At 45.8% G+C, this 18105-nt stretch overlaps 1 protein-coding gene across 3 annotated transcripts in view; it reads right to left on the bottom strand.

Moving 5' to 3' along the window:
• TDRD12 (tudor domain containing 12) overlaps window positions 1-18105 on the bottom strand; it is a 105655-nt gene that overhangs the window by 76888 nt on the left and 10662 nt on the right. For all 3 annotated transcript variants that reach the window (XR_010124887.1, XM_063657493.1, XM_054464676.2), the window contains exons 2-6: window positions 17199-17357; window positions 10030-10166; window positions 6829-6948; window positions 2260-2315; window positions 937-1022 (exon numbers count right to left, since the gene is read on the bottom strand). Coding sequence is in view for 2 of the 3 variants with exons in the window: in XM_063657493.1 (XP_063513563.1) it covers window positions 937-1022; window positions 2260-2315; window positions 6829-6948; window positions 10030-10166; window positions 17199-17357 (558 nt within the window). In the remaining variant the exon portion in view is untranslated. The remainder of the gene's footprint in view (window positions 1-936; window positions 1023-2259; window positions 2316-6828; window positions 6949-10029; window positions 10167-17198; window positions 17358-18105) is intronic.

Below are 18105 nucleotides of genomic sequence, written 5' to 3'. Positions count from 1 at the left end.
GTTGAGGAACATTCTACAAAACCACTGACCACTGCTCTTCCAGAGCAGTCAATGCCATGAGAGGCACGGAAGTACTGAGGAGCTGTCACAGGCCAGAGGAGGGGAAGGAGACGCGACAAACAGGCGCAGTGGGAGGTGCTGGAGCAGATCCTGCATCAGAAAAAGGAAATCAGCCAAGAAACCGTCAACATTCATCTGTCTGCAGGTTTTCAGTGGTATTTTATCAATGTTACTTTTCTGGTTTTAAAAACTGTACTGTGGTTTTGTGCTATGTTAACATCAGGACAACCTGGGCAAAGCATATCCCAAAATCTCTGCACTATTTCTGCATCTCTTCTGTAAGTCTAAACTATTTCAAAATACAATTTTTAAAAAATCCATGGTTAAGGTACCCTCCATGGGCTCTGAGCAGCCCTGGATGTGCCCCTTCTGTCCACCTCTGCCTGGTGCTGAGCTGTGCCCTGAGCCATCCTTCAGAAAGGGCAGAGGCCAAAATGCTGGCAGCTGGCACCTGGCAGAGGTAGGGGCCACTCACATATGATGTCCGCTTTCTTTCTGCTTGTGATCTGAATTCTTTACAGCAAGCACATGTTACATACAGTGAGAAAGTCTAGGGGGAAAGGCAGTGAACTAATGCTACAGCAAATTAGTATATTTATAAAAATCATGTTCCCTGAGAAGAAAACAACATTTCATGCTCATCACTATAGGAATAATTTCTTGGCCATGTTTAAATAAAATGCCAAAGTCATTTTTTAAAGTAATCTAAAGAAGAAAACACAGACCTGGCTAACTTCGGGTCTAAGATAGACCTTAAGAGATTAAGACAATTTCTATGCTGTATGAACTACAGTGTTTTTCTTGGCATTTATTCTGTTTTATTAAAGTAAAATTTAAAATGATGAAATATTATAAAAATACAATTCTTTCACTTACTTTTTCATCTTTTATAGTTACATAAAGGTAAACCTCAAATGTATCTTCTTCCACAGCACATAATCTGGCTTCTACCTGGGTAGTTGCTAAATAGCATAAATGAAAACACAAATTAGCTGATGTTAAAAGTATATTTGAAACAACCATGACTATTTCCCACCTAGTAACCTCTGCTAACCACTTAAGAGTGCCCAAATCTCTTCCTCGGGCAGGACCAGGGGGAGCATATTAGGAAAAGGCACTGCTGATTGTGGAGTGGATTATGGGTCCTGTCCCTGTCAACAGGTTCCTGTGCCACCCTGTGGTCCTCTCTTCTCCTCCACTCCTCCTAAACCCAGATTTCCAGTCCCAGGCCTTCATCTGAGGTCCGTTCTACCCTGCAAAGCCCCACGGAGTGCAGCACCCGGCTACTCCCTTAGAGACTCAAAACCCCACAGCAGCAGCATCACTGCCACCTACCAGGTGCTGTGCTAAGTCCTTTAGAAACCTTCTTTCGCTGAGTTCTTACCACTACCTTCGAGGTAAGTACAGTGGTCATGTCACAGGTGAGGAGACCAGACTCAGAGGCTAAGTCACTTGCCTGAGCCACTGAGGACCAGGTGGCCGGCCTCCTCCAGACCCGCATTCTCATCTCCCAGCAGCCCCCATGGCTCACAGGGGCCAAAACTCCAGCCTCCCACTGCTCCCAGGTCAAAGGATCTGGCTCCTCCTCTACCCAGACAATGGCACAGCACAGGAGCGGGGCCAGGACCCAACGAGGTACCAGGCAGCACCCCAGGCATTTCCCACCCACCAATCCTCTCACTAAAACCAAGTATCTGACTGCCAGGGGTTAAGACAGATCCCACAAAAGACACTGTTTATAGTCACTGATATAAAATAAAAAGAACAGCTGAAGACATTTTATGCATCTTAAATTAGGAGTAATGAATATTACATAATAAATATCCATTTACTATCTCTTGCTCACTAAAAATGCTAGGTTTCTCATCAATTGCTGGTCCAATAAAATCCACATGAATTTATTTTGCAGCGCCGCAGCTTTTATGCAAATGAAGAGGCAGGTATTATTACTGTGTAAGGGTTCCCCCGCACAAACAGCCCCCTGCTGATCTCAGCTGTCAATTACTGACATCCACTGCCACTAGGGGTGCAGAGTTACTGTGGCACTTGAGCTGGAAGAAGCCCCAGGTAGCTTAGGGAACTCCTCTGAGGAGGGCCGTTTGGCCAACAGGGGCATCTCCAACCCCCGCCAGCAGCAGAAGCTGAGGCCTCTGTGGGTGTCACTTCCAGGCAGGCTGCAGTGATCAGGCACTGGCTTACCTTTCAGAAGGTTCTGAAAGTACTGAATAGCTGCACTGTCCCACTTCTTGGCAGGTCTGGAACAGTGAACAGATGCAACTCCATTACATAAAAATCTGAGGCTAGCACACCAACAGCATTTTGTAAACCATGCACTGGACATTTCTCACACTACATATGGAACATGTGATGCAGATGATGGGGCACCTGGTGCTGGCCCTGCTCTGGGGGTTAGGATCCCACTGCATCCTGCAACATGCTCAACACTGTCACCTGCACCGGTGCAGACTCACAGCACAGAGGCCCCACTGAGACTGACCTGTACTCACCACTGCACTGTCTGTCACGACACCACCATCCCCAGAAAAATCAGTCTCCTCAACCAGAACACAAGCTCCTGGGACAGGGATCCTGAGTGTGTGTGTCTACCACAGTCTGACACAGAGAGGGCGTGACACATGCTGGTACACCAACACCCTCACAGGCAGTCATGGGAGAGCCAGATACTATCTTTGTTTCATTTTGTTTTTTTGAGACAGGGTCTCTCTCTGTTATCCAGGCTGGAGTGCAGTGGCATGAACACAGCTCACTGCAGCCTTGAACTCCTGGGCTCTAGGGATCCTCTCATCTCAGCCTCCTGGGTAGCTAGGACTACAGGTGTGCCCCACCACACTCAGTGATTAAAAAAAATTTTTTTTTTTAATAGAGAGAGGGTCTAGCTATGTTGCTCAGGCTGGTCTCAAACTCCTGGACTCAAGTGATTCTCCTGCCTTGGCCTCCCAAAGTGCTGGGATTACAGGCGTGAGCTAACGCACTGGGTCTCGGCTACTATAAAACTACTGTTCCTCACTCTGCTGACCCTAGCGCCCTCTCACTGGCTCCCATTTTACCCCTGTCACCTTGTCCTTTCTACACGTTTCTTATGCTTTGCAAAGAAAATTGTAGGAAAAGCTGTAAGCAGTGGGGAAAGAGGAGAAACTTGGAAGCAAGGAAAAAAATAAAATGTAAGGTCAGAATGATGTTCTATGTTTCTTCTGATTTTATGTACCAGAGATGCCACCACCATCCTCCAAGAATTGTTTTAAAGATCAAATGAGATAATGTACATAGAACACTTAGCCAGTGCCTGGACATAATCATTACTCAAAAATGTTGGTTATTTTTATTTTTATAAGAAAGATATTAAGCAATTCAAGAGAATTACAAAGGATTTCTAAAAGGCAGTAAAGGCAGTGGTTCTAAAACCTTGTTACACACAAAGAATTATCTAATAATTAGCTTTTTTAAAAAAGCAAAATGTAGTAGATTACTAATAATGAAAAGGCAAACAACCCAAGAGAAAACTCAATCTAACATATGAACAGGCAAATCAGCCAGTCTCTCCCTCTCTCACACAGAATAACCACGAGTCAGTCTCTCTCCCCCTCTCTCTCACACACAGAATAACCCCATCAGCCAGTCACTCTCCCTCTCTCACACACACAGAATAACCACCTCAGCCAGTCTCTCCCCCTCTCTCTCACACACAGAATAACCACATCAGCCAGTCTCTCTCTCTCTCTCTCTCTCTCTCTCACACACACACACACACACACACACAGGATAACCACATCAGCCAGCCTCTCTTCCCCTCTCTCATACACACACAGAATAACCACATCAGCCAGTCTCTCTCCCTCTCTCTCTCTCTCTCTCTCTCTCTCTCTCTCTCACACACACACACACACACACACACACAGGATAACCACATCAGCCAGTCTCTCTTCCCCTCTCTCATACACACACAGAATAACCACATCAGCCAGTCTCTCCCTCTCACACAGAATAACCACATCAGCCATCCTCTCTCTCTCCCTCTTTCACACATACACAATAATCACATGAAGACATAACCAGCTTTGCACGTCAGAAAAATCAAAATACCATTTTCACTGAGCAAACAAGCAGAAATTAGAAAGCCTAACGATATTCAATATTGTGTGGGAATAACAGTGCTTTCCATACCCCAATGATGGCAGTATAAATTGCTAGTCTTTTTGAAGGTGAATTTGACAAAATCTATAAAACTGTAATACACGTTAAAAGGGTATTCTGGATAAAGCACAAACACAAAGGTATCAGATGTCAAAGAAGGTGACCAAATCCCAGTAGGCCCTTCCCTGGGGGCATCCTAGGGTGGGTGGGGAAGTGCCTGGAAGCCCACATTTGTTCCGGGAAGGGCCCATGCAGAGAGGGCTAAGAAAGACAGGACCGACCGCCTCTGAGGGGAGCTGGGCTGCACACAGAGGGGCCCAATCATGCCTGAAGGGTGGGAAGTGGGCGCTCTGAAAGAGGGCAGTACAGGGGGCAGGGGCTGCTGCGTGCAGGAAATCCCACTCCCAGAGCCTTTCGTGAGCAGTGGGGTGGCTGGCTGGAGGGCAGCCTGGTAGGGCGCACTGGCCTCAGCAGGGACTTATCCTCACATCAGTGTAGATGCCACGCCAGCCACAAGAGTGATGCACTCACCACCACCAGGAAACTGTGGGAGCTGGGGTGAGTGGAGAATGGGAAGGTCACCAAACAGCCCATGAAGGCAGCTTCTGAGTTGAGAGTACACAATGCAACGTGGCATGCCAGTGGAGTCGGAACTGGGCTGCTCCCTGTGGCTTTTCCTTCCATAATGCCATCGTCCCGGGAGGGGAGAAGAGGAGGAGCACCGGGTGGGAGGATGGGGCTGACGTCTCTACAGACCACAGGAGGCAGAAGTCAGGCCACTCGGTAATGCTCATTCAAGACAGCAGACATGGCGCCCACACCCGAGAGGGAACTGCCCAGGGCAGGGATCTGTCCTGTACAAACACTAGCGATGCAGTAAAACACTAGAAAAAGGGAGCAAAGATGGGGTGCGGGGCACATGTATATATATATGCCTCTACATCTGTGTATTTTATACAGGTTTATCTATATTCTTTTTTTTTTTTTTTTTGAGACGGAGTCTCACTCTGTCGCCCAGGCTGGAGTGCAGTGGCGCGATCTTGGCTCACTGCAACCTCCGCCTCCTGGGTTCAAGCGACTCTCCTGCCTCAGTCTCCCGAGTAGCTGGGATTACAGGCACGCACCACTGCGCCCGGCTAATTTTTGTGTTTTTAGTAGAGATGGGTTTCACCATGTTGGCCAGGCTGGTCTCGAACTCCTGACCTCAAGTGATCCACCCGCCTCAGCCTCCCAAAGTGCTGGGATTACAGGCATGAGCCACCAGGCCCGGCCAGATTCATCCATATACTTACGGGACTGTACTGTGCAAATGGTTTGGAAACAACCTAGTGGCTACCCAGAGGGGAATGATTAAATACAGCAAGTATGTCAATCACACCCACACATGAAAAAGACTAAAAGTAGAAAGAAGAGATACGTATGTTGACAAAGAGTTTCAACATACTTTTTTTTTTTTTTTTTTTTTTGAGATGGAGTTTCACTCTTGTTGCCCAGGCTGGAGTGCAGTGGTGCGATTTCAGCTCACTGAAACCTCTGCCTCCCGGGTTCAAGCAATTCTCCTGCCTCAGCCTCCTGAGTAGCTGAGATTACAGATGCCCACCACCATGCCAGGCTAATTTTGTATTTTTAGTAGAGACAGGGTTTCGCCATGTTGGTCAGGCTGGTCTCGAACTCCTGACCTCAGGTGATTCCCATGCCTTGGCCTCCCAAAGTGCTGGAATTACAGGTGTAAGCCACTGCGCCTGGCCTCAACACACATTCTTAAGTTAATTCTGCAAATAAGACAGTATGTTCTAATTTTTGTTAAAAGCTCCACATAGATAAGTGTGTGTAAAGGCACTGACAGAAGCCTGCAAGTTCACAGCTGGAAAAGATCACAGAAGCCTCCCACGAGGAAGGATGTGGGCCTGCAGAAAACTACAATGGACTCTTTTATAAGGCTCCATGGGCTCAGCACAGTGGTTCATGCCTGGAATCCCAGCACTTTGGGAGGCCAAGGTGAGAGAATCACTTAAGCCCAGAAGTTTGAAACCAGCCTGGGCAAGATAGTGAGACCCTATCTCAAAAAAAAGAAAGCAAGAAGGGAAGGGGGAATGAGAAGGGAGGGGTGGTGGGGAGAGGGAGTGGGAGAGGGGAGGGGAGGGGAGGGGAGTTAGCTGGGTATGGTGGCGTGTGCCTATAGTCCCAGCTATTTGGGAGGCTGAGGTAGGAGGATTGCTGGAACCCAGGAGGGTGAAGCTGCAATGAGCCATGATCATGCAACTGCACTACAGCCCGGGCAACAGGGTGAGACCGTGTGTGTGCGCACACGCGTGTGTGTGTGTGTACACACATGTATAATGCTCCATGATCCTATGTTTTATGAATATTTTTCTTTACAGTTAATTTATTACTTTTTATAAGTTTGAAACAAACGCAAGAAGCACAGAGCTCAGGCCCTGCTCCAAACCCCCTCAACCACAGCCAGGTCAGACAAACACTGACTCAAAAGCCCCTCCTGAAGAACAGAGACCTCCTGCTCAGCACTTCTACAGAGGAATTGACTTCATACAAAGATCGTGCACTTGACAGAAGGCTTTTACTAATGATTCAAAGGACTTAAGAAACTGTACTTACACAATGTCAGTACTGTCTCGGCAGAAGTCAATGTGTAATGTGACAGGCTTTGTGCAGTACAGGCTGAATTTTTTTGCTCTATAGGGAAGCTGCATAAATGATTCTACTACAACTCGGATGCTAAAAAGTAAAACAGAAACAGCTCCATTATATAGAAAATTATATACAACATATTCCGTTAAAGTATACCTATTTTATTAATATACTTAATGTAAAACAAAACACACAAAAAACAATTCTTTCTGTTTCTAATATAGCCACCAACAGTGCTTGGAAACATTTGGCCAAGAGGGAAAAACTGCTTCTTGGGAGGTTGAAAAAAATCGCACTCTTTTGATACATAAAGCACAGATATGGTACATAGATAGTAATATCAGTGAAACTGACATTTCATGACCTAGGGGTAGGAGTTTAGGAAAACAATGTCTAAGAAGCCTCCTGGCCAGGCGTGGTGGCTCACACCTGTAATCCCAGCACTTTGGAAGGCCGAGTTGGGCAGATCACCTGAGGTCAGGAGTTCAAGATCAGCCTGGCCAACATGGTGAAACCCTGTCTCTACTAAAACTACAAAAAATTAGGTGGGCGTGGTGGTGCACTCCTATAATCCCAGCTACTCAGGAGGCTGAGGCAGAAGAATTGCTTGAACCTGGGAGGCAGAGGTTGCAGTGAGCTGAAATCGTGCCTTGCACTCCAGCTTGGGCAACAAGAGCAAAACTCTGTCTCAAAAAAAAAAAGGTCTAATAAGGCTCCTTAGGTGGACAAATACTGGATACTAATGAACATACCTGTAAAGCAAATTCTATTCAAGATTTTCTAAATATCAATCTCAATATATGACCAAAATTACCTTAAAAGTTTCTGTAAATGAACAGATGTTTTAATAATTAGTATTTGCCAACTTTGCACAAAAGAGCTGCAGGACTGAGATTTTTAAATAATAAGTTTGGCAATTTAATTTCCATTCTTCTTTGGCAAACGACAGAGCACTTTATTTTTACATTTTTTTCTTTGTAGAGTCCAGGTCTCACTATGCTACCCAGGCTGGTCTTGAACTCCTGGCCTCAAGTGATCCTCCTGCCTTGGCCTTCCAAAGTGCTGGAATTACAGGCTTGAGCCACCACCCCTGGCCGAAAAACCACTTCCACGTACTATTTCCACATGAACTGCCTTTCTTTCCAGGGTTCCTATTATGCCCTGTCTGGGCAGCGTGGCCATCTTCTGTCTCAGACAGGTTAGGGAAAGGTGGCTGCACCCATGGCCCTCTGAAGTCTCCTCAAGCTCTATTTAATCATACGATTTTCTCACCCAAAAGAAACTAAGTGTAAAACACTAAATGCAAAAAAGAAAAGCTCCCCAAACAGTTAAACGCAATAATTGTTTTTGCAGCGATTACGGTTGTATGCGATGCAGGATCACAAGCTTGAATGGCACCTACTCTTACAGTAAGTACTGCAAATTCCCAATGTCTGATAAGCACGTCTGCCATGAAATTCTTCTATTCAATAGACACCTCTTGGCTGGGCGCAGTGGCTCATGCCTGTAATCCCAGCACTTTGGGAAGCCAAGGCAGGTGGATCACCTGAGGTCAAGAGTTCAAGACCAGCCTGGCCGACGTGGCAAAACCCCGTCTCTACTAAAAATACAAAAATTAGCTGGACATGGTGGCACATGCCTGTAGTCCCAACTACTCGGGAGACTGAGGCAGGAGAATTGCTTGAACTGGGAAGGAGAGATTGCAGTGAGCCAAGATCACGCCACTGCATTCCAGCCTGGGTGACAGAGTGAGACACCGTCTCAAAAAAACAAAACAAACAAAAAAAATAGACACCTCTTATTGCAATCAAGTCTATTTGGTATTGCTCTTTCTTCAGTGAAATCAGAATCCTCATATTTATTAAACTGACATCCTCTTACTCTGGGATGGGAAACTATGGAAAAATCATCACAAAACACCAAGACTGACTTGTTGCTGGTGTTTTCTAACGAACACTATGACGTGTGGTCCCAGAAGCAGTGAAGGCTTCACAGCACCATCTCGGCACCAGCTCATTCTGAGCCATCTCCCAACCTCATTGATGGTCACACCCTCCCTCTTTTAAGCAGGACAACCAGGAACACCTACGTTAGTATAAGCTCTACTCTCCGCACCCTGAGACTATGCCAGCAAACCCCCTTCTGTGGAGAGAGGCGTTTCTCTCTACCTCCTGGAAGTGTCTTTCTTGCAGCCAAGCCTCCCTAAAGGGCACAAGGAAACTGAGGACAAGCAGGAGAGCAGCCGGCAAGGAGCACCCAGGAGATGCAGAGAGCAGCCAGAAGATGCAGAGAACGCAGGAGATGCAGAAAGAACCCCAGGAGATGCAGAGAGCAGCCAGGAAATGCAGACAGCACCCAGGAGATGCAGAGAGCACCAGGAGATGCAGAGAGTACCCAGGAGATGCAGAGAGCACCCAGGAGATGCAGAGAGCACCCAGGAGATGCAGAGAGCACCAGGAGATGCAGAGAGCACCCAGGAGATGCAGAGAGCACCCAGGAGATGCAGAGAGCACCAGGAGATGCAGAGAGCACCCAGGAGATGCAGAGAGCACCCAGGAGATGCAGAGAGCACCAGGAGATGCAGAGAGCACCCAGGAGATGCAGAGAGCACCAGGAGATGCAGAGAGCACCCAGGAGATGCAGAGAGTACCCAGGAGATGCAGAGAGCACCCAGGAGATGCAGAGAGCACCAGGAGATGCAGAGAGCACCCAGGAGATGCAGAGAGTACCCAGGAGATGCAGAGAGTACCCAGGAGATACAGAGAGAGCACCAGGAGATGCAGAGAGAGCACCAGGAGATGCAGAGAGCAGCCAGGTGATAGAGAACCCAGGAGATGCAGAGAGTAGGCAGGAGACGCAGAGAGTAGCCAGGAGATGCAGAGAGCAGCCAGGAGATGCAAAGAACACCATCTGAACCTCCCTGTCCTGCCAGGACTGACAGTGGCAGAGGGCCAGAGCCACCTCAGCCTTCATCCTGCCCACCTGCTCTGCCAGTCAGTGGGTGCAGACCTGAAACCCACAAAGCCCCCCTTCTTGAAGCTAAAGAACTCCAGTTTTGTCTTTTCTCAGTGTAGTGACCTCTAGCCCCGTACTTTAAAATGGACGTTCTCCTTTGAAACTGACATTTGTCTGTGAAAAGAGCGTAAGGTGAGATAAACACATACATACTTTTTAGATTTGACTGGAATGTTCTTGGCAAAGTCCACAAGGAAACATTCTGCCAGGTACTGGTCTGCGGAAGACATAATTGATTTGACAATGGCCCTGCACCAGCACTTTAGCTCCTCACAATAGACCACACACACCTGCAAAATAAACAGTTATTTTTATTTATTTATTTTTTTGAGACAGAGTGTTACTCCGTCGCCCAGGCTGGAGTGCAGTGGCACAATCTCAGCTCACTGCAACCTCCACCTCCCAGGTTCAAGCAATTCTCCTCCCTCAGCCTCCCAAGTAGCTGGGATTACAGGCGCCTGCCGCCATGCCTGGCTAATTTTTGTATTTTAGTAGAGATGGGGTTTCACCATGTTAGATAAGCTGGTCTCAAACTCCTTACCTCGTGATCCGCCCGCCTCAGCCTCCCAAAGTGCTGGGATTACAGGCGTGAGCCACCACGCCTGGCCAACAGAAAGATTTTTTAAGGTCAGTGTTAACATCTCATCAAAGAACAAGAGAGCTAAAACGTACTCTCAAAACCATCCCAGTCAACATTCTCCCTTACAGCAGAGGAAAGAGATGCCAGGAGGCCGGGCCTACCCAAGCTGAGCCCCTCTGCCCATAAGAAAACCTCAGGAACACAGGCCGCCTGGGTACTAGGTCACTGTTTTTCTTACTACAATTGTTTCCACTCCTTAACTGAGGACAATTTTTAGAAAGTAAAATAAGAAAAATGCATTCATTTACCTTCTTAAATCAGGAAATAATGCTTAGGAATGATTGTCAATCATGTGTCTGACCAACAGGAAGCTGCCACCAGGCTCATCCTTCCACTCCCTTACCCATGACTCTTTCTTTTTTTTTTTGAGATGGAGTTTTGCTCTTGTTGCCCAGGCTCGAGTGCAATGGTGCGATCTTGGCTCACAGCAACCTCCACCTCCCGGGTTCAAGCGATTCTCCTGTCTCAGCCTCCCAAGTAGCTGGGATTACAGGCACATGCCACCAGGCCCAGATAATTTTTAAATTTTTTTTTTAGTAGAGACGGGGGTTTCATCATATTGGTCAGGATGGTCTCGAACTCCTGACCTCAGGTGATCCACCCGCCTCAGCCTCCCAAACTGCTGGGATTACAGGCGTGAGCCACCACGCCCAGCCTCCCCATGACTCTTATTGGCCTCTGACATTTGTTTACTATCTGTCATAACTGGACGCTAGCTCCTTGATGACATGGATTTTTGTCTGTTTTGTTTACTGCCAAATTCCCAGCACCTAGTACAATGCCTGGCATATACTAAGTCTTCAAAAACTACTTGAACCAGGCATGGTGGTGCATGCCTGTAGTCTCAGCTACTTGGGAGGCTGAGGCGGGAGGATTGCTTGAACCCAGGAGTTGGAGGCTGCAGTGGGCTATGATCGTACCACTGCACTCCAGCCTGGGTGGCACAGTGAGACCCTGTCTCAAAAAAAAAAAACAGTAATAAAATGTTTTAAAAATACGCTACCTGGGCCAGGCATGGTGGCTCACGCCTGTGGTCCCAGCACTTTGGGAGGTCGAGGTGAGTGGATCACCTGAGCTCAGGAGTTCGAGAGCAGCCTGACCAACATGGAAAAACCCCATCTCTACTAAAAATACAAAAATCAGCCGGGGATGGTGGTATGTGCCTGTAGTCCCAGCTACTCAGGAGGCTGAGGCAGGAGGATCGCTTGAGCCAGGGAGGCAGAGGTTGCAGTGAGCCAAAGATCGCGCCACTGCACTCCAGCCCGGGCGACAGAATGAGAGTCTGTCTCAATCAATCAATCAATCAATAAACTACCTGTTTGATGGCTGAATAAGTGCACAGTCCCTGACTTATGATGGTTTAACTTACAATTTTCAACATTATGATGGTGTGAAACTATTGCAATTTTTACATAATGTGCAGTATTCAATAAAATACATAAATATTTAAACTTTACTACGAAATAGGCTTTGTATTAGGTGATCTTGCCCAACCATAAGCTAATGTAAGTGTCCTGAGCAAATTTAAGTAGGCTAGGGTAAGCTAGGCTGGTCAGCAGGTTAGGTGTATTAAGTGCATTTTTTACTTACAATATCAGGACATAACCTCATCGTAAGTTAAGAAGCATCTGTAAATGCCCGCAGCCCCTTTTAAGGAGAACCACCCTGCAGAGGTGACAACCCTTGGCATCCTGACTGTACCACAGGACTGCCAGGCCACAGCCAACTCAACTAATAAACTGTATGCTAACCACAGGTTTATAAAGCAGTCCAGCAGGAGAGCTGCGCTCAGACAGAAAAGAAGGGGACTGATAGAGATTACTGTCCTCGGGAATAAGTTGGAAAATACAGTACAGCCATACTGCAAGGGATAGGTTCTAGAGAACCTCACATAACTCAAAACTCAAATAATTCAACAGAAATCCTGACAAAGGATGAAGGGTATTTCTATTTAATGCTGAAGTCAAAGCATCTTGTAGAAATACCATGAATAGTTAATAATTCACACAGCCAGCCAACCTTGAAAATGAGGCATGAAAGCCACATTCATCTCATACATCTCCATGAGAGCTCTTCAGTGACCAGGTGCACTGTCAATGAGCACTAATTGTTTGTTGTTTTTTGTTTTAGAGACAGGGTCTCATCATTACATTGCCTAGGCTGGACTCGAACTCCTGGGCCCAAGTGATCTTCCCGCTTCAACCTCCCAAGTAGCTGGGACTGTGGACATGTGCCACCACACCCAGCTCAGCAGTAATATTTTGAAAGGAATCTTTTTTTCTGTGCATAGATCTCAACAGTAAGCTTAAAATATTCAGTAAGCCATGCGTGAACAGATGTGCTGTCATTCAGGCTTTCTTGCTCCATTCGTAGAGCAGATAGAGTAGAGCTAGCATAATCTTTAAGGGTCACAGGACTTTTGGAATGGTAAATGAGTACTGGCTTCAACTTAAAAGTCACCAGCTGCATTAGCCCCTAAAAAGAAAGCCACTCTGACCTTTAAAGCTTTAGTCCTTTAAAGACACCAACTTCTCCTATTTATTTTTTAAGATGGAGTCTCGCTCTGTCACCCAGGCTGGAGTGCAGTGGCGCTATCTCAGCTCACTGCAGCCTCCACCTCCCGGGTTCAAGCAATTCTCCTGCCTCAGCCTCCCTAGTAGCTGGGATTACAGGCGCCCGCCACCACACCTGGCTAATTTTTGTATTTTTAGTAGAGACGGGGTTTCACCATGTTGGCCAGGCTGGTCTCGAACTCCTGACCTTAGGTGATCCACCCACCTCGGCCTCCCAGAGTGCTGGGATTACAGGTGTGAGCCTCCCAGAGTGCTGGGATTACAGGTGTGAGCCACTGCACCTGGCTGACTTCTCCTATTTAGCTCTGGAAGTCCTAGAAGACATCTTCTCCAATAGAAGGCTGTCTTGTATACATTGAAAATCTGTTATTTAGTGTGTCCACTTTCAACAATGATAGCTGCATCTGGAGAAACTGCTGCAGCCTCTCCATCAGCCCTTGTGCTTCACCTTGCACTTTATGTTGTGGAGATGGCCTCTTTTCTTAAACCTCATGGACCAACCTCCGCTAGCTTCACATTTTTTCCCTGTAGCTTCCTAACCTTGCTCAGCCTTTATACAATTGAAGAGAGTTAGGGCCTTGCTCTGGATCAGGCTTTGGCTGAAGGGCATGTAGTAACTGGTTTGAGCTTCTATCCTGACCAATAAAACTTTCTCCATATTATCAATAAGGCTGTTTCTTTTTTCCTTTTTTTTTTATTTGTGTGTTCTCCAGAGTGGCACTTTTAATTTCCTTCAAGAACTTTTCCTTTGCATTCACAACTTTGCTAACTGTTTGGTACAAGGGGCCAGCTTTCAGCCTATCTCAGCTTTCAAAATGTCTTCCTCTAAGTTCAATCATTTCTAGCTTTTAATTTAATGTGATTCATCCTTTCACTTGAATACTTAGGGGCCATTGTAGGGTTATTAATTGGCCTAATTTCAATTGTGTGTCAGTGAACAGGAAGGCCTGGGGAGAGGGAGAGAGATGGTAGAGCAGTCAGAACACACATTTATTGATAAAATTCACTATCTTACATGGGTGCAATTCGTGGCACCCCAAAACAAAATACTAACCTCAAAGATCACTGGACACAGATCACTATAACAGATAGAATAATAACAAAAAAGTTCGAAACATTGGGAGAATTACCAAGATGTGACACAGAGACATGAAGTGAGGACCTGCTGTGGGAAAAATGGTGCCTATAGTCTTGCTCCATGAAGGGTTGCCATGAACCTTCAATTTGTAAAAAAACATAGTTACTGCGAATTCACAATAAAATGAGGTCTGTTTGTACTTAAAAGTGTAAAGGGTCAGGCGTGGTGACTCATGCCTGTAATCCCAGCATTTTGGGAGGCCAAGGTGGGCAGATCTCTTGAGCCCAGGAGTTCGTGACCAGCCTGGGCAACATGGCGAAACCCTGTTACCACAAAAAATACAAAAAATTAGCCAGGTGTGGTGGCGTGTGCCTTTAGTCCTAGCCACTTGGGAGGCTGAGGTGGGAGGATTGCTCGATACCAAAAGGCGGAGGTTGCAGTGAGCCAAGATTGAGTCACCGCACTCCAGCCTGGGTGACAGAGTGAGACCCCTGTCTTCAAAAAAAAAAAAAAAAAAAAAAAAAGAAGAGGAGGAGGAGGAGAGAAAAACAAAACCACCCTCTCGACACCAAAAATGTGATAGCTAGGCACAAAGCACTAAGTTGAAAACTGATCCACACGATTTCTCTTTCTTTGCAGTATGAACTGTATTATTTGCATTCATAGGCCTTCCCATTTAAAAAATTTTTAAAAAGGCCAGGCGCGGTGGCTCGCGCCTGTAATCCCAGCACTTTGGGAGGCCAAGACAGGTGGATCATGAAGTCAGGAGATCGAGACCATCCTGGCTAACAGGGTGAAATCCCATCTCTACTAAAAATACAAAAACGAAATTAGCCGGGTGTGGTGGCAGGTGCCTGTAGTCCCAGCTACTCGGGAGGCTGAGGTGGGAGAATGGCGTCAACCCAGGAGGTGGGGCTTGCAGTGAGCAGAGATGGCGCCACTGTACTCTAGCCTGGGCAACAGAGTGAGACTCTGTCTCAAAAAAAAAAAAAAAAAAAAAAAATTAATTAATTAAAAAAAATAATAATAATTTAAAAATAAATAAATAAAAATTTAAAAAAAGGAACTGTGTTATTTCAGGGTAATCGAACAGTCCTAAGAGATCAGGGAAAGTTCTATACAGAATTCCAGCTGATGAATGCAGAAGGAATGAGAGAAACCCCCACGTCGAGTGCCTGAATGAAAGAGCTGATTCGGGCAGCAGTGGTCACTGAATGGAGAAGCCGTCACATGAATGCTGACAGGTAAGGCCACAAGGAGGGTCAGGATGTCCCCTCTGGTCAATCTCAGCATCACTGAAAACATCATCTCTCAGTTCAATACAACATGAAATTCACATGAAGTTCACAGTATACCTATTCTTGAAAAACAGAAGCAACCTTCAATCTACCCAAAGCTTTATATTTAACTATACACATACACACACACACATACATTTTTTTTTGAGACAGAGTTTCACTCTTGTTGCCCAGGTTGGAGTGCAATGGCGTGATCTAGGCTCACTGCAGCCTCCGCCTCCCAGGTTCAAATGATTCTCCTGCCTCAGCCTCTCTAGTAGCTGGGATTACAGGTGCCTGCCACCACACCCAGCTAATTTTTTGTATTTTTAGTAGAGATGGGGTTTCACTATGTTGGCCAGGCTGGTCTCGAACTCCTGACCTCAGGTGATCCACCTGCCTCAGACTCCCAAAGTGCTGGGATTACAGGCATGGGCCACCACGCCCGGCTACGCACATTTTTTTTAAGAGACAGTCTCGCTGTCTCGCCCAGGCTAAAGTGCAGTGGCGCAAACACAGCTTACTGCAGCTATTACCTCCCAGGCTCAAGTGATCTTCTGCCTTAGCCTCCAGAGTAGCTGGGGCCACAGGCACACACTACCATGCCCGCTAATCTTTTTATTTTTTGTAGAGACAGGGTCTTACTATGTTGCCCAGGCTGTTCACAAAACTCCCAGGCTCAAGCAATCTTCTTTCCTTGGCCTCCCAAAGTGCTGGGATTACAGGCATGAGCCACCACGCCCAGCCCAAAATGTGGAATATTTTTAAAAACAATTGACCTGGTTTAACTTCTTCAATTAGTCAATGGCATGGAAACAGATTATGTAATTGTGCTTGCTTCAGCAGCACATGTACTAAAATAAATTATGTTATTAATGATGATTTGGGGGAAGACGATTCAAATTATTTCTGCTTTTTCTCATAAAGAGTTTATAAATCTTTTCCTATTATACCATTACAAAAATTCACTCTCTTCTGAAAAGTAGCTGAGCTGTGGAGACCAGGACAAGGGTTAATGAGAGCTGAGTCTGCAAGAAGGCAAGGAGGGGCCACAGCGTGGAGTAAGGAGAACAAAGACATCTGAGTTGGCCAATGTCATGAGCAACCAAAAGGGAGGCATTGGCCCTACACTGAAGACCCCACTCCCTCTTTGCTGAGGTCCCTAAACCTCTGTGGGATCTCAAATAATCCCCTGGTTCCCAGCCCCAGAGGGATGGCCCTAATGCCTGGGTGTAGATGACATTCTGTCTACTTTTGCCCCACATGGACCTTATATGGCGGCCACCCCCTTCCATGACTAGCCTGAATCTTGTGCAACCTAAAGAACCTTACACTGGCTGGGCACGGTGGCTCACACCTGTAATCCCAGCACTTTGGAAATCTGAGGCGGGTGGATCACCTGAGGTCAGGAGTTCGAGACCAGCCTGCCCAACATGGTAAAATCCCGTCTCTACTAAAAATACAAAAATTAGCTGGGTGTGGTGGCCCATGCCTGTAATTCCAGCTACTCAGGAGGCTGAGACAGGAGAAGTGCTTGAACCCGAGACACGGAGGTTACGGTGAGCCCAGATGGTGCCACTGTACTCCAGGCTACGTGACAGAGCGAGACTCCATCTCAAAAAAAACCTAACACAAGGCACTGAGTGTAAGAAACTAAAATACTCTAAAAGCTTGAATCATCATTGTTGCCAAAATAGTTTATATTTTGAGTGGTGTTTCAATACACAATGATTAAAGAACATTTAGATACATACCTGTCCTTCTTCCAATGTTAATGGTTTTATTTCTATATCTTGACATGTGCTGCTGTAGAAGTCATTCATGGCACTATTTAATTTTTGATAGTCGACATCATGATCTAAAAAGGGACTACACCCTTTTATAATAACCCAGAAGCAACCTGGATCTTCAATCTGTAAAATTTTTAAAAGATGAACAGAACAGTGTACGATTTAAAAGTAGTACCACAAAATAATAAACTTTAGAGCCACAATTACTGTTTCTAATTTAAGTGACCTAACAAATTCTTGACAAATGCCTTTGCTTAAATGGTTGGACCAAAGATAAAATTCTAAAACACATACCCAATAGTATGTAATTCTCAATTATGTGTTGTGACTCAAATAACAAACAGATGTCCTCAATCTCCCATATTCTGAAAAATCCATAGTAATATACGAACACAAGGTTCAGAGCAATGTTTTTAGTACTTTTGTTGGTTAAAAAAAATTTTTTTTAATTAAAAAAAAAAACAGAGACGGTGTCTCGCTATTTTGCCCAGGCTAGTCTCAAACTCTGGGGCTCAAGCAATTTTCCCACGTCAGCCTCCCTAAGTGCTAGGATTACAGACATAAGCCACTGTGCCTGATTTGTATTCTTCTTTTGTAAGAAAGAGAAAGCAATGTGAATATAAGTACATTCTGCTCATAATAAAAAAAAAAAGAAATAATGGCAGATAAACCAAAATAAATGCAAATCATGACCTAAGGGGAGGGGAGAAATGGAGAAGGGACACGGAAGAAAGTCAGACTTCCTGGAATGTATTTTGTTATGTACTATTGTTATTAGAAGCCAAGATTTTCATTGTTAAAGACACAAATATAAAGTGAAAAGTTAAATTTGAATTGAAAATACCAAAAGGTCTCGCTGTGTCACCCAGGT

Source organism: Pongo pygmaeus, chromosome 20 (genome assembly GCF_028885625.2).
Source record: "Pongo pygmaeus isolate AG05252 chromosome 20, NHGRI_mPonPyg2-v2.0_pri, whole genome shotgun sequence".
Lineage (NCBI taxonomy): Eukaryota > Metazoa > Chordata > Mammalia > Primates > Hominidae > Pongo > Pongo pygmaeus.
This window is presented reverse-complemented; position numbering and strand designations above follow the sequence as displayed.